The sequence below is a fragment of the Poecilia formosa genome, unplaced genomic scaffold (assembly GCF_000485575.1).
Source record: "Poecilia formosa unplaced genomic scaffold, Poecilia_formosa-5.1.2 Scaffold209, whole genome shotgun sequence".
Taxonomy (NCBI): domain Eukaryota; kingdom Metazoa; phylum Chordata; class Actinopteri; order Cyprinodontiformes; family Poeciliidae; genus Poecilia; species Poecilia formosa.
In genome coordinates, this window is record NW_006800148.1 from 929108 (window position 1) to 951591 (window position 22484).

General features: G+C 38.8%; 1 protein-coding gene across 3 annotated transcripts; it reads right to left on the reverse strand.

The window, feature by feature from the left end:
- Positions 1 to 513: 513 nt before the first annotated feature.
- kiaa0513 (KIAA0513 ortholog) lies at positions 514 to 21209 on the reverse strand. 3 transcript variants are annotated; one of them, XM_007567541.2, is made up of 13 exons: positions 21094 to 21209; positions 11101 to 11630; positions 9257 to 9356; positions 8021 to 8094; positions 7648 to 7718; positions 5333 to 5534; positions 5207 to 5241; positions 5036 to 5108; positions 4423 to 4500; positions 4219 to 4248; positions 1696 to 1776; positions 1413 to 1507; positions 514 to 698 (listed from the first exon to the last, which is right to left on the reverse strand). In XM_007567541.2, the coding sequence occupies exons 2-13, from the start codon at positions 11460 to 11462 to the stop codon at positions 649 to 651; spliced, it is 1251 nt and encodes a 416-aa protein (XP_007567603.1). In that variant the 5' UTR covers positions 11463 to 11630; positions 21094 to 21209; the 3' UTR covers positions 514 to 648. The 3 variants fall into 3 exon arrangements, with proteins under 3 accessions (XP_007567603.1, XP_007567602.1, XP_007567604.1); XM_007567540.2 differs by having other exon boundaries at positions 5327 to 5534; positions 21094 to 21208; XM_007567542.2 differs by lacking the exon at positions 4219 to 4248 and having other exon boundaries at positions 5327 to 5534; positions 21094 to 21208.
- Between the last annotated feature and the right edge of the window lie 1275 nt (positions 21210 to 22484).

Here is a 22484-nt window from a genome sequence, read left to right on the forward strand (position 1 = left end):
TTTGGTCAAGTTTCTGGCGGAAATATCTTAGTAAAGATGAAAAAAAAAAAAAAAAAAAAACCTAATTTAAAATGAACTTTTCAGCAAAATGTAAGAGCTTGTTTCAAGTAAATATTTCCTTAATATTGATGAAAAAAATACTTATTTCACTTATAACAAGCCATTTTTTCCCCATGAAATAATCTGCCAATGGAACAAATATTTTTCATCAATATTAAGGAATTAATTACTTAAAACAAGCTCCAATATCTTGTTGAAAAGTTATTTATAATTTGGTCTTAACATATTGAAACAACACTAAAACTACTTGGTAAGACTTTATGTTTTTGTAGTGCAGATTGAAGCTTGAATTTCTAAATTATGTCAACATCTTGTCAGTTTAAGAAGGAAATCTACAGAACAATAAAAAAATAAAATAAACATCTGAACATCAGATCACAGCACGCTGAATCCTTAATGAGACATTTCAAAACACCAAACGAGTCTGACGGGGATACGCGACACCTTCACATGAACAGTGGATGCAGACTTTATGGTGCGTTTAATATAATATTGCTCATATTCCAGCAGTTTGCAGATGGTATCTCTCAGCACTGGACCACATAAACACAGAAGTGAACTGGAAGGAAACCGGCGCTGATCTCCGACTCACTCCGCCGCCATCTTCTCAATATGGTCGCTCAGCAGCTGGTATTGCTCTGCAGGTGGAAACAAAAAGCACATTTCTGTTTTAAATCTGCAGACAAAATCATTGATTAAAGTTCTGCAGGAGTGAAAAGTGAAGAGATGGGGAAGGAAAACCAGGAAGACGTGCAGATTAATGGTAAAATAGGCAGGAAGCCAGAGAAAAAAGCTAAAAAAAGAGGAAGAGCTGGGCTTATATGGCATAAAAATGAAATAAATTTTTTTCAAACCAGGTCCAATGTTAATCTTGTTTTTTTGGCTTTGTTTTCTAAAAAAAAATGAAATTACAAAAGACAGAAAACATTTCCAAAGACTGGCTTTTCTTCCAATCATTCATTCTGTGAGTTGTACGGCAAAGTATTAGGGCCACATAATTGATTAATTACGAGAATATAGTCATAATATTAGCAGAATCTTACTGGTGCGTCTTAAAGTCATGAGATGAAAATAAGGAAATGATTTGATATTTAACTTTTTGTCATTTTTTGTGCTGAAGATCATAAAATGTGTACCTTATTCTCCCAATGTTAAGGCTTCTTTCTGACTACATTAAGACTTTATCCTGGTATTATTTCGACTTCATTCTCTCTTGTATTACTATGTCTGTATTTGTGTAATGTTATAACTACTCTTTAGCCTGACTATTGCACTTCATCGCACAGTTGACCTGAATTTAAGGTCCATATAGATAGAAACAAGATGGCCGCCCTGGGCGCACTGAGCTTGACCTTCGTTCAGATTCCCGATGACGGCCTGCTTCTTCAGGAAGTCGTTACAGAGCTTTTTACTCAGACCGAACGCCAGCATGTTGTGGGTGAAAGTCCTGAAAACACAAACAGTTAAAAAAAAAAACTACTGCAGTCAGAATCAAGTTTCAACACTTTCATCAATGTTAAGGAATTATTTCCGAAAACTCATATTTCGTCTTATTCCAATTTTACTAAGATATTTGCAGTAGAAACTGGACCAAAACCACTTGGTGAGGTTTTGTGTTTTTGCAGCGCTCCTCACCCCAGCTGGCCAAATGTGATGTTCTCATCGATTTTCAAGCTTTCTTCTCTCTCCTTCGGGGTCAAGTGATGCCACTTCTCCCTGCAGATCACACAGAGCTGCAATCAGCCTTGACCTCTGACCTTTCGGCTTCGCCACGGCAACAGCTCAGGGCTGGGTGTCAAAGCAGCATCAAGCGAAAACGACTGAGCGCTGCCTGTGTGGCGTCAAACCACAGGCGGTGGCGTGACCGCGAAGCAACAGGATGTTTGACACGATGCAAACACAAAACACAACTCAGAAATAGAGCTTCAGACAACCAGCCCTGGAACTGTAAACGGCTGCGGTTGTTACACGTGAAATGAGTGAGCCGTCAGCAGCAGCACAACAAATGATCCCTCAACGAGGATCATCGTTGGTCCGTCACAAGCAGATGAGGAGCAGAAACTGAAAACAGCCGCAGGAAAGGTTTTCATGCCTGCACACTCCAACAGCAGAGACATGAAGCGTTGTTACAAAACGCATCGCAGATCAGTCACAAAGATAATAGTGTGTAATGAGATACGGGATTGGTGAACTATAACTGGGTCTCGGTGCAATGAGCTGAACCGATCAGCCACACTTTCCAGCAGAAACACCATTCAGAGTTTGAGCGGTTCACAGAAAGCTGGACTTTATCCGACTGAAATTACTTTTTAATACTTTTTACAGTTTTTGCACAATCGCAGCTTAACTTTGATGATTTATTTTCAGATTTCCCAGATAATGTCCCACACACTAGATTCCAACCCTGTGAAATATTCAGAAAAATTTGATTTGAACCACTTTCATGCTCACAGTTTCATCTCCACATATTCATTTTATTCATGAAATTTTAGGGATTTCTACTAACTTTCATCTAGTTTGTCATAAAACTTTAAAGTTTTCTGACAAATAAAAAACTCTCATAACTCCTGTTACATTTCAGCTTGGCTCCCTTTAACCTCGCATAACTCCTGGTCAAAACTCATAAAAATGTACATGTGTGGCACCAGAAGGTTCTGTCTGCCATGGTTACATCTTTTCTATATAAATTATAACAGATTTACTGTTTACTTGAGGTTTATGTTGTCTGCCTCTCGCTGCTTTAGGCTCCTCCCACTTCACTTTAGTGATTCCCTAAATGTCACTGCTGGAAAATTCAAAGTCGTTGCCTGTTTTGACCTTTAAGAATTGAAACAGATGTGATTTGATTTCCTCAAGGCAATTATGAAATGCTGGTGACCGGATTGGGTCATATGGAGAGCACAAAATCTCAGGTTTAGACCAAAAACGCAAAATAAATCAAGTAAATGTTTAGCTTTTATGATGATTGTTTTTTGTTTTTTTTCTTCTTAGAAATCCTGGAACCTACATTTCAATCAAATCATCTATTTTAATCCCAACATTACATCAGTCCATATGGTGGAAATGTCCTGCAGAGGAAAGCAGAGTGGAGCAGAAGGAGCATGCAGATGGAGAAGACGTCTCATTTTCAGGCAGATCGTTGGTGAGGACATGCAGTGAGCTGTGAAGAAGCAGAGAGCACCTTCAGAGTCGACTGCTCCCGATTAAAATATATTTATTGCTGCAGTCATTTCACAACCTGTCTGTGCACTCTGTGGCTGCGATGCGTTTGCTCACCAGGGGGCGACACAAGAATCACAGCAGTATGCCAAGAGACGAAGACGGCTCAGAAATATCGAAAGCAAAACTCGAGTCTGCTGAACAAACCCGAAGTTACTAAATCTGGTTAGTTAAGATGACATGTTGGTCTCTCATTAAAATATTTAATTTGTGTCTCATATCTGCTCTCATTCTGTCCCTCTCAGAACCTGGAAGTTTAACGACTAAAGATTAAACTTCATAACAATCCAGTTATTTCTAACTGAATCCTCTAAAAACGGCCCGAAATGCACTGAGTCAAACGAGCCTGTGGGGGCGCTGCACTAAGAACCACTGAAGGAAATGACTTGAAAACCTCTGAAGAAGATGCTTAGCTCCGGTCGACGCCAAAGTTCGCTTACATCGAACTGAGACCGAGAGGTTTCAGTTCGATGAAACCTCGAACCAGTTTGCATAAAAGCAAACTGGCGAACCAGTTTGCTTTTATGGTCTGCACCAGAGTTCCATTGCACGTTCACACCTCCCCAAACAAACTGGACTTTCAGGACAAATGAGCTGGAGTTGGATTAAGGCTGGTGTGAATGCAGCCTAAATGTCCACCAGCAGGAGGGAGTCCATGGTGAAGCACGGTGGTGGCACCATGGTGTGGGAAGGTTTTATAGAGAAATTTAGAAACATAAAAAACAGCCAGTTCATGAAGCTCGCTTTTCCTGCATGATAAACATCAAAATGTAACAGTTTTGACTGTTTGTGTTGGTCAGATGCCAATAACCAATAACGGGGCGTGTTGCATTGCTTCCCTCTGAGTTACAACTATAACTGCACCGCAGTTCCCCACCTACTTAAATCCTAACATTTTCTCTCATTATGCCTTCGTTAGAGCCTAAAGGAAGGACAGACCTCTCGTCTTTCTCTGCGTCCTGCGCTCCGCTGCCCGGTAGCAAGGCACAAGGAAACAAAGAGTCAGAGTCAACAAGCAGAAAGAGTCAGAAACGCCGTTTTAGTCAGAGGGAGGAGACAGAAGACAGGAAAGCGTCACTCCAGATCCTCAAAACTTCCTCAAACAGAGTCAGAAACATTTCCACACTTCTCGTCCTGTCTCACCTCGTGGTCGGAGACCTCTTCGTCCGCTCACAGTGGACGGCATCGAAGAACGCCGCGTTCCAGAACCTCAGCGTGTGCCTGAAACAGACGGAGCGTTCACATGTTTCCTTCCACAACAGCATGAGCTCCACTCGGCCTACCGCAATAATCAATTAATCAATTAGTCAATTAGTCACAGGATAAATTAAAACAAGCTCAATCATTTCATTCACATCGTTTTATTTTCTCTTTTCTCCCTTCCTACCAAAAACTGGAATAAATGAAATAGTTTTGGCAACTCCAGCTGACCTAAAACAAGAGAAGTTTAGTCTGATTTAACTCCAGAAGGCAAGAAAAAATGTTTGAAAATGTTTTTCTTTTTTTGTTGGGTGTATGAAAATATCTGGTTTCAGCTGTAAATATTTTCCAAATTTAGGTTTTTAATTAAGCGTAAGTTACGTTGCACCTTATTACAAAACTGTGCAGTTTGAGTATCAAGGACTTTATACAGAATTCAAGCACTTTCCAGACCTTGGAAAAAAAAACAACACCTAAATGAAATTAAATTATTTTCAAGCAAAAGTATGAATCCTCTTTTTTATATAAAACATTTTGTAGCTCTGCTCCTTCTTACCAGATGGGCTGCTGCTTCAGGTGAGTGTACAGATAAATCTTTTCTTCTTTCTTCTCTTCTGGAGCCTCTGAGCCTGGAGAAATTAAAACAAAAACATAGAAGAGTTTATTTATATATATATATTTATTAACTAAAAGTGGAGAATGCAGACTGATTTTTGCTGCATTTTACCTGGTGACTTGGGTTTCATTTCAACGGGGCCTTCACTGTCACCAGAAAACGCAGGAATGGAGACACATGAGAAAGTTTTAAAGAAACGAGCTTCAAAGCAGACGTGTTGCTGTCACTCACTCAGACCTGGGAGCCATTGTGCTCCTCAGTTTGCTCTCCAGGCCTCCGAAGAAGCCTTTGACGTCAGTTTTTGATGTGTTTTTCAGAAGGCGCTCTGCAGCGTCTTTCTTCCCCGACAGCCAGGAGTTCGCCTTGTTCAGGTACGAGTCCAGGCCTGCCTGTGGGTTACCGCGGTCCAGCAGGTCAGAGGGAGACGGTGGGCACTTTCCTGCACAGGAGGCATGCAGACGGAGACTTATAGAAAATACATTTATTCTACTGACCGTTTGAACGGTTTTAAAGCCTGTTGAATCACAGGCAGCCGGTAGCCTAATATCACTTTTATTTTGTTGATTTCAATTTAAAAACGGTCACTGGGTGCTGCGCTGTCGGCTGCATAATCAGACATGGATAGGAACAAACTTGTAGTTTTATTTCATAAGTTTTAACAGGAAAGATGTGACGGTGATGGTTAGAGGTTACTAATGGTCTTTTAAAAATAAGAAAGAAAGAAATTCAGCAAATAATCAGAAGATATTTCTGTTTTTTAAGTTGCATCTCTGCATTGCTGACTGAAAAAATAAATAAAAACAGCTGCCTTCGAGGGTTTACCAGCAGCTACCTGTGGTTCGGTTTCTGCAGACAGGTTATTCTCACGGGTCATTACAGAGCAGCAGCTCGGTGTGAAAAGTGCCTCAACAGTATCTGGCAACACCTAGACCAGCTGCAGCTCAGTGAGCAGGAAATGAAAACAGCTTTTAATCCATCAGCTGAAAGAGCCTTTAAACAAACAGCCGGCTGCTTTTCTTTGGATCGAGTTTCGTTCTTGTTCTCTTGCGTCTGAGCGAAGCTTCCTGCTGCAGGTTCACCACCGGATGAAGCAGAAACGCCTAGGTGGAGCAACCTGGAGAGTCAGCTGCATGTTGATGCAACGCAGTGTGTCACTACTGCACTAATCACACAAGGCCTCCTGCTTGCAGAAGCATAAATGTGGCTTTTATTTGTGGCGTTGCTGCAAGAAAGCAAACCAGAGGTGGCAACCGTCTGAATCAGCACAGAGTGATGCAAACCGCTGGCTGCCGTTCCGCTGCAGCGCAGTTTGAGACGCAGCCGCCTTTAACTCATGATCATTTAGATCAGGGGGGTCCAAACTGTGGCCCCGGGGCCGTTGTGGACCTTGGTGTGATTTTGTAGTAAGTCAAGATTGGCACAAATTTGTCCTGTGCAGTACAGGCGTTAATGCAAACTTTGTATTTTTAATCAGGGTAAAATTGTAACCAACATTATTTTCTTACAATAGAACATTATGTTAACACAAAGTACGTGTCTTTTTATAGCCAATTTATGAAATAACAAGTAGGAACACATTAATGTTTACAGAAAAGTTGCTAAGTCAGATTTTATTTAATTTATAAAACTTGGTGAAATGTAACAAACACTTTGACTCAAATCTTAACAGAATAAATTTGTTCGATGAAGCCCAAATGGAAACTAGATGAAATTTCTTTTAATTTTAAGTTTTGGATCTACAATGAATTACAAACAACAAAATCAAACAGCTTTAATTGCTTGATTTGATTTTAAACTTTCCTTTATTTATTTTTTTTGTTCGTTTTTTTTTTTTTTTTGACTTATATTTAATTTTTTTTGGCCCAGAAGTTCTTTTAACTTGTCAAGTTTGGCCTTCATGACTGAGTAACTGATCAAACGATCAATTAATATTTAAAAATTACATCATCAGACGGACCAAAATATAAAGTTAAGAGGAATTTTTTGTATTTTAAGGACAAAAAGGAAAACAATTTATATAAGTAACAACAAAAAAATAACAAAATCAGGCAAAATATTTTTTTTTTTTCCAAATCAGTTCTTTTAATAAAAAACTTTAACAAAAACTGCAGGTGTGTGTGTCTGGTGAATTTAAAACTTGTTTCTTTTTCATTCAGTGGGTAGAAAATCCAGAAATTTTACTAAAGTAAGAGTAGAGATAATCCTAGTAACTGAGTAGATGTAACTCATCACTACCCAACTCTGCTGGTCTTCCTTAACTGAAGAAAGAGAAACAAAGATGGCGGAGGTTACATCCCTGAACAGGAAAGTGAATCGATTCAGAGTTTGGTTTGGGATGCAAAATACTGGTTATGTGGTTCTGTTCAGAAATATGGAAGCACATAAGGGTCTAAGTTACATAAGCCAAGTTTCAAATGAACCTAAATTAAGGGGAAAGGTGATCTTTGGGAGTGTTTGTAATTAAACTGACAGAAACTAGAGGACAACTTTAAAAAAGTGATAAATATTGTAGTGATACATCAGCAGAAAGGAGGAGTGTTTCCAGGTCTTACCGATGTAGTAATACGTGAAGCACATGGTCATGAGGTTTTTGGCCGGGCTGTAGTCGTCCATCTGGTAACATCTGCAAAAACACAAGTGGATTATGAATGTTCTGCAATATCTCACCTCATATAAGCCAAACAGGGCAGGAAAAGGTTTTAACTGTTGAATAATTCAGTAAAAACACTGAATTATTCAGATTATTTGAAATCAGATCCAGGTCTTCCTCGTCGTTTCGATGATTTGTTTTCTCCCATCAGGACGTCCAGGACTCACTGATCATTCTCAGGTATCTCTTATTTAGCTGAAGTGGGTTATTCCACCACCTGCTTCATTGTTTCCTGTCAAACTCAGTGAAAACATGTTGAATCCAGAAATACTCACTCAAACAGAACAACTGCAAATGACTGGACCAGCCTGTAGAACGTGGCTTCGCTCACACATTTGGAATGGCAGCGCTGCAAAAACAGAATAACTGAGTTATGTCTGTCTGCTGCACACCTTTAAGCGCCTTAAAGATGATATTTTACCAAAAAAGACTTCATAATCCATTTTAATTATTGATGTTTTAGTTGTTTTGATTTTTTCATTTTGAAAATTTAAAATCTTTTTTAAAGTTTGAGAGGGTGTACTTCATTATTACTTTTATATTAGTTGAAAATAGTCTCAAAATGACAACATTATCATCTAATTGCAATAATTTATGCAATTAACCTTAAACTAATTTCCTAAGAAGGGACAGTAAAATTATCATTGCCTCAGAAAATGCTGAGTCACTGGTTGCTATGGTGATTCCCTCTGTTCCTATATGAGAGTGAATGAGAGCTTTGGGAGCGCTCTCTGCACTCTGGACTGATTTGACAGAAAACTGTAAGACCTACAGCAGTGGGAGATGCACCAGGTGAACGCAGATAGAAATACCTACGTTTTGATGTATAAACTGCATATGTGGAGATGAAACTATGGACATGAAAGGAGTTTGAATTAAAAAAAATCTGAATATTACTCAGGCTCAGAATCTAGAGTGACATCATCGTTCTTGGCTGAACTTTCCGTAAGAAAATCTGAATAAATTCATTATATTTAAACCGTGATTGTGTGAAAACCATAAACTATAGCAAAATATGAGTTCAGTGAAGTAAAGTCTAACTTTCTGTAAAATGATTAAACTTTAAACAATGTGTCTGCCGTGTGGGATGGATAAACTGTGAAGCTCTAAACAGGCTGGGTTTCCTCAGTGCTTTTACTAACATCACATTTTGTTAATGTGGCAAATTTTGGTGAGTTTTATAAAAAAAATTGTAAATTTATCACTTCAAAAGGTCACAGCACATTCCCACAATGAGTTTTACTGGCACTAGTAGAAAAGTTCAGAGAAAAACAGACAAAAAGAAAAACAAGGGAAAGAAATAATTCTTTTTTTTTCTTTAAAACCAATCTGTGAATAAAAAGAATAATTAAATACATTGTGAAAAATGTTCTTGAGGTTTGAGGAAGTGGTGTCAGGATGCAGGTTTTCAGCAGGTTTGTCCCTGTGTTACATCTTCTCTCTTAAAGCTGTCACTTCAGTGATGCTATCTGACTTTTAGGCGGTCAGCCGTGACGTCTGGACGCACTCACCTGGGCGCTGACGTATTTGGCAAACCATTCCCTGCCTTTTCCGTTCTCTCCGCTGCACAGCTCTCCAAACCTCGCCTTCTCTTCCTGGTCAAAGTCCTCCCTGCAAAACAAACAGCTCAGCTGCAATTCATCAAATCTGTGGGAAACATTTGGTGTGGCTCGTTTCCACACACACTCCCACAAACACCCGCTTTCTCACCCCACAGTGTGTCTGATTATTTCCAAAAGTCAACATTGTTTAGGGCAGTCCTGCAGTTTTAAATTCTCTTTTTCAGATCCAGTAAAAATACACAGAGAATTTGGACTTATTACTAAAGGATGAAGCAGGTCAATACGATGATGCTGATGCATGTAATCCTTAAGGACGCAGCAGACCAGCAGGTCACTGGGTTTGGTCCACAGATGATTATTAATCTGGTCAGGACTGGAAGGAGAAGCAGCAGAAAACGAAAAGGAAAAGTCTGAAATACGAAACGAAATGTGACGTGGCATTTAGAGAAGCTCGTTTCAGCTCTTCGCCCTGACAGTCGTCGCCCCGGGGGATCAGATGGCGAGTCATGAGTTTTTAAAGAGACTCGATGTTTCTGGTTATTGTGGGAGATGAAAGGAGGACAACAAGCCAGGAAATCCTCCCACTGGCTTTTATTAGTATCTGTATTGATCCCAATACTGAAAAAATTATAGATTGGTTATTGGTGACAATGCACCGGATCCATAACGACAGATCTATTCAGTCTATTTCTGTGCTATGTGCTCTGAGCGCTTTACTACTTATTTTACATTTACGATTTTCTAATTACACTTTCTGAGCCATTTTAAAGGTTTATTGCATTTTTTTTACATTTGACCAAGGCAGTCAGCATATTGGTGTATTTGTGTATTGGTGTATATTGGTGTTTTCACGTTTTTGACCAAGCTTGTGAAGCGGTTGGTGTATCCGAGTGTGCTGTACCGTTACAGAGTTAGCAAATAAATTTGTAATTCATGTAATTATATCTGTGTTTAAAAAAAAATAAACATTCAGCTTCGTTTTTCTAAATTGGATTGGTGTTGGCTGAGAGTAAACCTCAGACACCTGCATTGGTGCCAGAAGTGACAAAATGCATCCCAACCAGTTACACCAGTTCTTCCAGGAGAAATCAGCCAAAATTCCAGGAAACTATTGTGAGAAGAAACATAAAGCATTTGACTTGAACCCTATGGGGCTGTTTTGAGGCAACAGATCGGATCGCTCTTTGCCAGCCACATGGATCTTATTTATTTAATTAATTCCCCTTAGGGATCAATAAGGTATTTTGATACAAAAACTACACCGCTTCTTGTAAAATCTGGACAAACTGAACAACATATCCAACATCCAGCTCATTAACCAGTTTTGCTACCCCAGGATATCACTAGGTGTAATATTAAAAGGTGAAGTATGGAATGGAGGTCGTTGTTCCTTACTCTCCACACAGACCTTCATGAACTGCCTCATCTCTGTTATTTCGGCATCTGCGTCCTTGACGGCTCACAGTGGCGAGGACGCAGAGGAATGGGTCAAAATTACAGCAAACTATCGTGAAAAGCTTGTGGACGGAAACTTAAGACATTTGACTTGAACTCTTCTGGGTTGTTTTGAGGCAACAGATCGGATCGCTCTTTGCCAGCCACATGGATCTTACTGGTCTAATTAATTTTCCTTAGGAATCAATAAGATATTTTTGATACAAAAAACTACAAATCTTCTTGTAAAATCTGGACCATAGACCCAACATTAGCTTCGTTACTCCAAGATAACACTCTAACTGTCGTTTTAATGACGTCAGAAGGTGAGATATGGAATAAAGGTCGTCGCTCCTTACTTTCCGTGAAACACCTTCTCCACGTAGGCCTTCATGAACTGCCTCCTCTCTACCGCCTCGGCGTCTGCGTCCTCGCCGCTGTGAGCCGACGAGGACGAAGACCGCCTCAGTTCCCAGTCGAGACACGGCGGGTCCATGTCGTTCTCGCTGTCCGCAGACTCCGTGGCGTCGCTGTCCTCGTTGTGTCCGTCCGCACGCTGGGAGCCAGCTTTGGTTGGAGCCAGGGGTTCTGGTAGGAACGGGGCCTGATGAACAGGCGACCGCGGCTCTGGGGAGAAGACGTCCGAGTGGGCCTGGTGATGAGGCTCCACGCAGAGAGACGAGGCCGCTGACGGCTGATCAAAGTCTATCAGGTTGTCCATGTTGGAGGCTTGTCTCTTTGTATGAAGTGAGTAAGAAGTTTTTATAGAAACATGTGGATGGAGGCCCAGCTGGGGGCTTCAGCTGAGGGGAACCGTCTCACCGGGTCTGGATGGTCATCTCGCTCCCTGAGGACTCCAACCTCAAGAGAAGTCATGAAACAAACACATCTGTGGACAAAACAAAGGTAATTGGCACAAATGTTTCAAGAGGCAACTTAAATCTGTCAGGACCGGACCGGTCAGCTAACAGACTCAACAAATGAACCGTAAAACTGAAGAATCTCCAACTGTTTGATCTACCAGACATCACCTGAAGTTAATGAAACATTGATCTGTGGTTTCTGCCAGAAGCAGATGTCTGAAATGGAAAAAGGTTTCTGCACATCTGCAAGATGAATTCTGGATGTTTGGCCTATATAAACAGAATATTTCAGCCAGAACTCAAAGAAAAACACAAACCAGCAGAAATTAATTATTCATTTATGACCCATGTCTCTTCTTCCCATTATTTTGTCACTTCTTTTCCTTTATTTGTTCTTTCACTCCTCCCTGATTGTCCCCATCAAGTTTTGGTCTCTATTTCCTCCCTTTTCAGCCCTTTTCCCTGCTCCCTCTAGTCATTCTGTGTTTCCCTCTTTTGTTTGTTTCCTTCATTGTTGTCTTTGCTTTTTTATTTGCTAGTTTGTTTCTTCGATAGTTTGTTAGTGTCTTTCTTTGTTAATTTCTTCCTTTGTTAGTTTTTCTTTTTTTTCTTTGTCAGTTAGTTTTATAGTTTTTCTCTGTCAGTTTGTTAGTTTCTTTGTGACTCAGGTTTGTTTCTTATTCCTTTGTTTTCTTCCTGAAATTTTCTTGTAAATTTGCTTCAGTTCAATTAATTTAATTAAAATTACTTTATTCATCCCAAAGGGAAATCAAATGCTGACGTAACTCGTCTTCCAAGCATCTTTACAGTCGCTGTGGACAGAGATGCTGTGGGCAGGAAGGATCTCCAGTAGCAGTCAGTGTTGAAGCCTCTGACTGAAGACCGATTCTTCCCTAATCTCTTTTACTTCAGTCCTTGTTCCTTTCTTTTCTTTTTCCCTCCTGACGGTTTTTTTCTAGATTGCCTTTTAAAACAGCATCATCGGAAGAAGCTATATGACAAACGAAGGTTTATTAAAACAAATTTCCTCCCATCTAAATAAAACTTTCATCTTATTCAAATTTAAAGACAGATAATCCTGAAAGTCTTCCTCTAATAATGCTGTTGAAGGATAAAACAAAAAAACATGTTTATATTAAGCTATGAAAGTAAAAATGTGTTTTCTGTTGCACTTGAAATCTGTGCAGGTCATCAAAAACCATCAAAGAAATAAAGGTTTTAAACAAGAAAAGATGCAAAAGCTCTAGGATGACATTTAGTTTTAAATCTGAACGTCGTAAAACTGAAACATTGATGGTTCTGCTTCTCATTAGAGATTTCAGAGAAAAACAGGAAACCATTAACAGAAAAAGCAAAGTCAGAGCAGTCAAATCTGAACTTCTCATCTGCGCAGCCGTTTTCTGCAGAGCTCTGGTTGAAAGTAAAGCAGCAGAGTCACTGTGACCGTTTCCCTCCAGCTCAGTGAAAAGGAACCAAACTCAACCCAGAGGTGTTCAGTTTGCTGAACTAATCGGTTTTAGCTGTTCTTTGGTCCGAAGCTGTAATGTCGTTACTCTGGACACCGTGGGGTTTGTTTGATCTGCAGGTCTGAGGATGACGTGGTTACATAATTCACTGTAACGCCCGGGGGAAAACACCCAGACACAGAAACACAACAAATCAGCAAAATAATAATAATAAAAAAAGATCAGCATGCTGGTGTGGAAACGTTTCTGGAGAGACGCAAATTCTGCATCGTCTTGTTTAATTATTAAACCCAATAATCACATTAATTCATCACAATATTAAAAAAACTATTTCTTGTGTATTTTAGCCTTGAATGATGAGCTAACCTCCTGTCATCTTACAGCCTGAACTCATCTAATCTGCAAACTGAATGCTATAAAAGAGGAGCAGATGTGTTGAAATCACTTCTTCTGGCCTCAGCAATGGCTTCCTGCGAAGAAAAGCTGCAGCATCAGCACTTTGCATCACATGCAGGAAACTACCGCTGACAATATTGCATCACAAGTAAGTTTTCTGGATCATCAAGAACTTCAGATTGAGAGATCTAGCTGCAGAAATGAAGGTTCAAAAGCTGCTTCTCTCCAACAAAACATCAAGAAGTGTAATAAAACCAGGCTTTAAAATAAAACTTTAAAACTGCATTTTGTAGCAATCAAGGCAAAAATGTTATTAAATCCTGGAGCGTACTTTGAATCGTTTTGTTGAGGGTTCTGGTTATGAGTCTGAAAATGTGACCAAAAGTTTGGCATTTATTGACCAAAGTTTCAATTTAAATGTATACAGAATGTAAAACATGATTTGTTTGGACACAAACATTATAACGTTATTATTTATATAAAAGAGCTACCTTTGCATTTTGTAATAATTGGTGAAAAGTGTATTAATATATGCAGAAAGTATTGCAAAAATCATTGAAGATTTTCTTACATTAAAATACAGTTTAATGATGTTTTGTTACATTTTGAAGCTTGATTTTATTACATTATTACATAATGCAGCGTTACAGGGATAGTGCAAAGTTAATTCATCAGATGAATCCTCGTTGTTCTGATTGTTTGGAAAAACCAAACGAGAATAAGTGGTGCAAAATGGAGAATCCCAAACTGTGTATTGGGTTTAAACTTCCTCCCAGTTCTGCAGCTTTATGCAAGAAAAGCCTGGGATCAAAATGTCCATCAAGACCAACGTATGTCAGCAATCCAGGAAGGGTTTGGCGATGATGTGTGGATGTTTCAACATGGTGGACGAATGAGTCAAACGGTAAAGAGATCAAAACAAAGGGTCAAAGGTCAGAAGACTGAACCAGACTGAGAACCAGTGGTCTGTTTTTACAAAACTGAACAAACTGGGATCAACGCCAAGCTGGGGCTGGGCAATAAAAAGAATGATCAATTAATCTAATTTTTGTTTTTTTCACCAATTGATTCTTTTTAGTTTAGCTTAGTGCTTAGTACACTGTAAATAAGACAAAACAAACTTTACAGCAAAATATGGGAACCTTAATATTTTTTTAAAAGTACTACTTACTGCCAATAGAACTGGTACTTTTTAAATCAACATTCAAGAAATACTGACTTAAAACAAGCTTCTATATCTTGCCAAAAAGTCATATGTAAGTTAGTTTTAGATATTTGCACAAGAAACTTGATAAAAATCCTCAGTAAGATTCTGCAGGGTGAAAGTTACTTCTGCTCAGTTTTCACAGAATACCTTCAGCTTGAGTCACTGATGTCAGCAGAACTAAAACAGAAATATACTTTTTATCTACACATTTATATAAAAAAACCCTGAATATTTTCACTTTTTGAAAAAGCAGAGCTGCATGGAGCTCATTGGTATGAAGTGCTACGAGGAAAGGAGACGGCGATCTGCTCGGAAACTGACTCAGATGTTGCTGTTCATGCTGGAAATCTGCCAGGAAGAGGCACAAAACCAGAGCTCAGATGCTGCTGGGAGGAACTGGGAATACAACCAGGAAGTGGCCGTACAGAAACATGCAACAATAAACCCTCTGAATTTACAGGAACAGCTCATTTGCCATTTAAAATGCTTTGTTGTAAAATCATAAACAGGAAAAACTGGATGTTTGGTTTCTTCTGTCATCACACTGCAGCATAAAAACAAGCTACAAACTACAGTGGACATGCTGTTCAAAATGTTGCATTTGTTCTGGACAGATACATTTTCTCTCAATTCAATTCAATCATTAGAATCAAGAGAGAAAAAAAAAAAAATATATATATATATATATCAGACCTTTTGTACCTGCTCAACAATAATCTAAGCATCCAGTATTTTAATTAAACAAATAAAATAGTCCTATTATTTTCATATAATCCACTTGTAACAAGTTATGTTTTTTTCTCTTTTCTCTCTTTCTTCCAAAAACTGGATGATAAAAATCTTCAGTCTGGTGATTTGGTCTCAACCAGCTCAACAGAGACTTCATAATTCATTTTATTTGCTGTTTCTGTTATTTTGTTTTTTTTTATTTTTGGATTTAAAATGTCTTCCAGCCCCAGTGTTAAATATGCAGTAAAGTTTATTGATCTTTCATTTCTTGTGTCATTATTATCCAATGAACATTAAATTACCTGAAAATGGTCTCAAAACAACAATATTATTGTTTATCATAATAACTGCTGGGACAATTTATCGTCCAGCAACATATATTATGGTGACCGGTGTCTGTATGTCTCTCCAGGCTTTTCTTTCGTCTTGCAGACTGAATATAGATGTAAAGATGATGCGGAGGCAGAGTGAACATCGGGCCTGCAGTCAAACAGCTTTACTGAAGGTGTGAGACGCTGCTAGTCACGACTTTCCCCTCCACGCTCCAGCATGACGGCTGCAGAGCTCCTGCTCAGCGTCAGTCGTGATTTCCTGCTGAGGAGGGACAGCAGCACCAGAATCACCTGCCGGCCTGCGTCCTTTCCTTCCTGTCCTGCTGCCCAGCAACGCTGACTGGAAACGCTGTTTCTGCTTCCATAGGCAGAAACAGGAGCTTCCCATCCCCCCGTCAACATGATCAGACACTCAGTGACATCCAGGGCCGCCGCGTTTCTCCTGACAAGCCTGAGTGATGCTTCAGGGAGTGTTAGACCTGCACTGCATGAGCGCAAGTCTCTAAAAATCAGCAGGAAACATTACAAAAGGAGCACACTGCAAAAACACAAAATCCAACCAAGAGTATTTAAGTTGCCTTTGGAATTAATGAAGTATTTTTGAATTTGAATTAAATTGCCTAGTTGATAGTGCAAATACCTTATACTTGGATTAGGACAAAATCAACTTACAAGTAACTTTTCAGCAAGAAGTAGAAGCCTGTTTAAGTAAATAAAAAAAGTAATTCTACTGGCAGATTATTTTACTTATAACAACAAGGCCTGCCACAATAACAGATGTTGCTAGACAATAAATTGTCCCAGAATTTATTGCGAGAAACGATAAAATTGTTGTTTAGAGACAATTTCCAAGTAATATAATGGTAATGGCATAATAATTATGCAAGAACTGAATGTCTTCTGGAACTGGAAGAGATTTTAAATAACCAAATTAAATATACAAAACAACAGAAACAACAAATTAAATGAATTATGAAGTTGCTGTAAACAAAATTGTCCTTAAAAAAGGAGCTAGTTGAGACCAAATCACCAGACTGAAGACTTTTGTCATCCAGTTTCTGGTAGAAAGAGAGAAAAGAGAAAAATAAACAAACAGTCATGCAAATTGAAATTATTGAGCTTGTTTTAATTTATTATGCAGTTAATCAATTTATTGCTTACTGCAACCAGCCTAAAAACAAGAAGAAAAATATGCTGAGAGCAAAATAATATTCCAGTGGAATAAATACTTTTTCATCAATACTAAGAAATTATTTATTTAAAACAAGCTCCTATATCTTGCCGAAAAGTTACTTGTAAGTTCAAGTGTAATTAAGATATTTGCATTAATCTCTTGGTACTAAAAAATATTTAGTAGGATTTAGTGTTTTTGCAGTGCAGAGCCCAGCAGCTCTGCACCTTTTCCATTTATCTCCGTCACCTCAGCTTTACGAACCATATGCAGCAAATAAAAGCGATAAATCAGCCGCCCTGCCTGCCACTGGTGCATGATGGGATATGGCTTCAGCGTAGCTGCGCTGTCCCTTCCCCGGAGTCATCGCTGAACAAAGCTCATCCTCAGGAGAGCAGGAACCGATCCCCAGCTCGGGACTTCCTGTCCCACAATCCTTCAGTGTCCTTCTGCAATCTGAGAGTTTTTAGATAGCTCCCATGATGGCGTCTCCCAGTCGCCAAGCAGCACCAGTGAAAGCCGCCTTTGTTTGTAAAAGAGCATTTTCCTCTTTGCTTCTTGTTTACACCAGCACCTGACATGTGATGCATTTCTGTTGTTTAACAAAATGGATCCATTTCACGATCCAGCAGGTCTTCTGTCCAACAATATCAACACGCATCTCTATGGTGATTCAGAAGATTTTAAAGCAATTCATTAAACTTTTCCACAAATGCAACAACTGAACACAATGCCAAGCCAGAAAGTCATCAGGCTACGTTCACGCCACGGTCCATGTACGACGTTTTCAGTCTGAATCACCCAATTCTGACCTTTTCCCCCCCAAAAAATCTAATTTTTTCCACCTCCACTTGTCAAACTTGTTTTCAGAGGATCTGCAGACTGAACGATCATGTCGCATTTTATCCGATTTTTTCGTCGTTGAGACATGAGACATGGGTCATAATGCTGTACCAGAAGAAGCCAGACACGGTAAATCTGGATGTAAACACTGCTAAAACAAAATCTTACATCACATTTTTGTATATATCCCAGTACACTTGAAATAAGACAAAGGTAATTTAAAATTAACTTCCTGTCGAGATAGAGGAGCTTCTTTCAGCTCAATAATTCCTTAATATTGATAAAAGTGTTTTTACAGTGAACAACGGCTGAAAATTGTAATAATGAACTTTTGACAGAAGCCTGTGCCACCAAATCACGTCACAATCCCATCCCTCTCAGCTCCGACTGCACAGCCAACAGATTCATCTACAGAAGCTGCATTCAACGCTCCACAAAAGGCCGTCGCCATTAGCTGTCACTGCATTTTATTAGCTTCCTTCGTCTTGTTATGATTTGGTGACGATACTGTTGGCCACCACTGCTGAATAACTTTAAAATGGATCCATAAAAGTCTTCATCCATTACTACTTCGCTGTGGAGTAGTAAAACGCTCTCACAGAAGTCTGACTTTGAACGAACATGCAAAAAAAGGAAAAAAAAAACGGATAAAGCATTGGGACATCCTCTGTGAATGTTGACTTAGAGAAGCAACTGTTACAACAAATCAATCTGGGAAGGATTAAAAGGACAATTTCCAAACTGTTTAAGCTCCATAATCCGACAGAAAGAAACATTTAAGACAGCAGTCGAATTTTTGGTCTAGTTTTTAGTTTAAATATCTTAGTACACTTAAAAAAATTATCTACAAGTAACTTTTTTTAGCAAGCTATAGGAGCTTGTTTTTAGTAAAAAAAATAATAATAGTGATGAAAAAGTAGTTCCACCAGCAAATTTTTCATTTATAATAAGACATTTTTTCCATGTTGTAAGTGAAATAATCTGCCAATGAAAAGTTATTTGTAAGTTAGTTTTCTGTTATTTCAAGTGCACAAAGATTTTTACACAAAAAACTAGACAAAAAATAGTTGGTAATATTTTGTGTTTTTGCAGTGCAGTGATGTGAAAGGAAGCTTTAGGAAGACTGCTGTTGGTGTGAGGAATGTTGAGTCCTGGATGGACCGTACCAGGACGCGTTTGGCTGATTATCGCCGCCTCCCGCTGGAGGCGATAACTTTTATCAGCTCCTTTCGCCGGTGAGTGGGAGCGACATTTCTCTGAGACACCTCTGCGTTACTGTCGGCTGAAATACGATCACAGGCTCAGATTGCAGAGATCCACTCAAACGCTCCTGGCTTACTGCGGCTCAAATGGATTCACTCTGATTGTGTTGTACAATTAGACTTCAGTCACACATGGAGCTGAATCAAAAAAGGAGAAGTGTTGGACGGCATATTATGAGTTACTGACTGAGTTTATAAGTGAGGTTAGAAACTTATACAGCTCTGAAAAACATGAAGAGCCCACTGCAGTGAAAACCTCCTGGTTATTCCACTAAATATTGATTTCTGAGCTCTTCCTGAGTTAAACATTAGTATTGTTGTTTCTAAATGAATATGAACTTGTTTTCTTTGCATTATTTGAGGTCTGAAAGCTCGGCATATTTGGTAGATTATTTTACTTATAAAGTCTTGATATAAGTGAAATAATCTGCTAATGGAACTAGCACTTGTTTGTCAATTTTAATGAATTGCTTACTTAAAACAAGCTCCTATATCTTGCAGAAAAGATATTTGTAAGTTTTGTCTTATTTCAAGAGTACTTATATATTTGCAGTAGAAACTAGACCAGAAATACTTGGTAAGATTTTGTGTTTTTGCTGAGAAAGGAGGCTGTGCATGCTGGGAAAAAAACGCTTAGAGGAAATCATGCTCCATGTGCACGTCAAGATAAGCAGAGTTTCTGCCAGTCAAGCTGGCAAAGCGCATTCCTAGAAACATGCCGGATGAATTCCTTACATGGCGAAAGGTTAACACAGACTTCCAACCCTGAGGAATCGGTTTACAGAATTTCTGATTTAAGAAAGAAACATTTTATTTAAAGTCTGTTTTGTTTTAGTCAAAATAAGTAAAAATAATCCATCCATCCATTATCTGAACCTGCTTGTCCACGCAGAAAGACGAATCCAGAAATAGTACTACCAATTACTTTTATGATTAAATAAATAAAGAAAAAAATAAAAGTTTTTAAAACATGTCCCAAAAAGAAATAATTTGCACTTGCAAAAATAATTATTTTGAACCACATATTTCCCAAGTGGTGAGTTTCCATTGTGATTTTCTATAAGTGCAACCCAAAATGAAAATTACTCACAGAACAAAACATCCAGTCCACATCCCTTCTTACTTTACCTTTTACGGTCTTAATAAGAAATAATTGATTAATTTGCTTGACAGAAAGATAAACTGTTTCAAGTTAATCGTTTGCAGTTGATGTACCTGCCTTGAGTCCAGCTACATTGCGTAACATCACAAAAAAATTGTTTTATTTTGTTTTCAAATTAGAGTTAGTTTTTCACACTATTTCTCCAGTAATGTTACCACTTCTGGATAATATTTTCACCCAAATATGTACACATTATTATCTTCTTGAGAGCCTAACCTCCAGTTGCAGTAGGAGCCTGTGGAGTCTGACTTCTGAACCATGGGAATAATAAATAAAAAATAATTCTGTCATTTTCTACTCAAATTAAAAGCACCTACATGACTTAATACAAAGCCATGTGTAAAAACGAATGAATCCTACGTAAGAGAATACATAACAGAACGATTCGTCTTACTTTGCAAAACACAAAACCTTTACTGCTTACCCCAAACTAAACGATTTTAAAACCAATTCAGTGAATGAAAAAAGGAATGAAGTCCCAATCTGCTACAAATAAAACGAGCATAGTGGATGAAACACCAGCCGAACCCAGCTGTTTATACAGACTGTTAAAATACAATGTTGAGTCTGGTGGTACCTTTGCTGGATTTGGGTAAGAGAGCTCTAAGAGCACAAATTGGAGCATTTCTGAATGAGGTTCGGTTCCCGCAGGAAGCGGCAGAGAGTAAACACAAACAGCTGACGTTTCCTGGAGAACCGAGCCCTGCTGTGACCACGGCGTGTCCGTGGAACCCTGTGTAGAGTCACGGGGGGTCACCCAAGGAGACACGAAACCATAGCAACACACAGCAGAGGTCAAGGAACCAGAACCGAACTCCACTGTGACCCCAGGGCCATGCAGACTGTCAGATGAAACGTGACTTCCGGTGAAGTAAACAGGAGGAATTCGAAATAAAACAACAGCGTGACAGACAGCTGTACCTGTACGAATCGTCCCACGGAGTCCGGACACAACAGCAAGCCCACTCTCCGTGTTTCTGCGGATCAACCTCCTCCACTGTGAGACTGTACTCTGCTGCGCATGCGCCAGGACATGCGAGGACGAAGACAGGGGGACCCAATGACGTCAGGATGCGCAGCAGCCAATCAGTGCTGCGAAGACGTTATCAACGGTATTTCTCGGTTAAAAAATAACAAACAAATCAAAATAATATATCTTTCACCAGAGAGTACAAGCAAAAAGCAACTGACAGTCTCAGTAAAGTAAAACGTCATTTAAATTATTTATTTCAGTAATTCAATAGAAAATCTGTTAAAATGTTATTTTGACACATGATTTTGTACAGTCAACATATTTCTAATAAACAATAAAATATATTTGAAGAAGAGGAAAAAGGTGAAACAGTTAACATTTCCATCAGAACAGGGCAATTTCCCGATGCATGGAAAAAAGCTTTGGTGAAACCGATTTTTAAATCAGGAAGTCCACATGAAATCAGCAACTACAGGCCAATAAGTCTGGTTCCGGTCATGTCAAAAGTGCTGGAGAAAATTATTCTGGAACAACTACTACTACATTTATAAAGTAACAATCTTCTGCATCCGCTTCAGTTTGGTTTCAGACGTCAACATCCCGCAGAGACAGCTGTAAGTTTGCTGCTTGAAAAGGTTAAACAATCACTTGACAAGGGACAAATTACTGGTGCAGTTTTTCTTGATTTGAAAAAGGCCTTTGATACGGTGAATCACAATTTACTGATCTCAAGGCTTTCATCATTTAATTTCTCAGAACGGTCATTGTCTTGGTTTAAATCATATTTGGAAGATCGTGAACTGTGTTGTCATTAATAACAGTAAATCTGTCTTCTGCAAAATTGTAACAGGGATTCCACAAGGAACCATCTTAGGTCCGGTCCTTTTTAGTTTGTATGTTAACTGTCTTCCTGAAATTTGTCCTGAAGTCAATCTGCAAATGAATGCTGATGACACCATTGTTTACACATCGGACAAAAGCGGTGTTGTTGTTAATGAAAAACTTCAGAACAGTCTGCAGAGATTATCAACATGGCTAAAGGATTCTTGCTTAACTCTCAATACAAAGAAAACAAAGGGCATTTGCTTTTCAATCAAGAAAACATCATTACAGTCCTCGAATATTCACGTCAATGGGGACCCTAATGAACAAGTATCACAAGAAAAATATTTAGGAATAATTCTGGATGCTCAGTTAAATTTTAAGAGCCATGTTGATACAATCTACAAAACTGTTAGATCGAATATAAATTGTTTTAAAATTATTAGACATTGTTTGACACTTCACTGTGCAGAGATGTTTTTGAGCTCACTGATCCTCACATTTTACCTACGGAGCT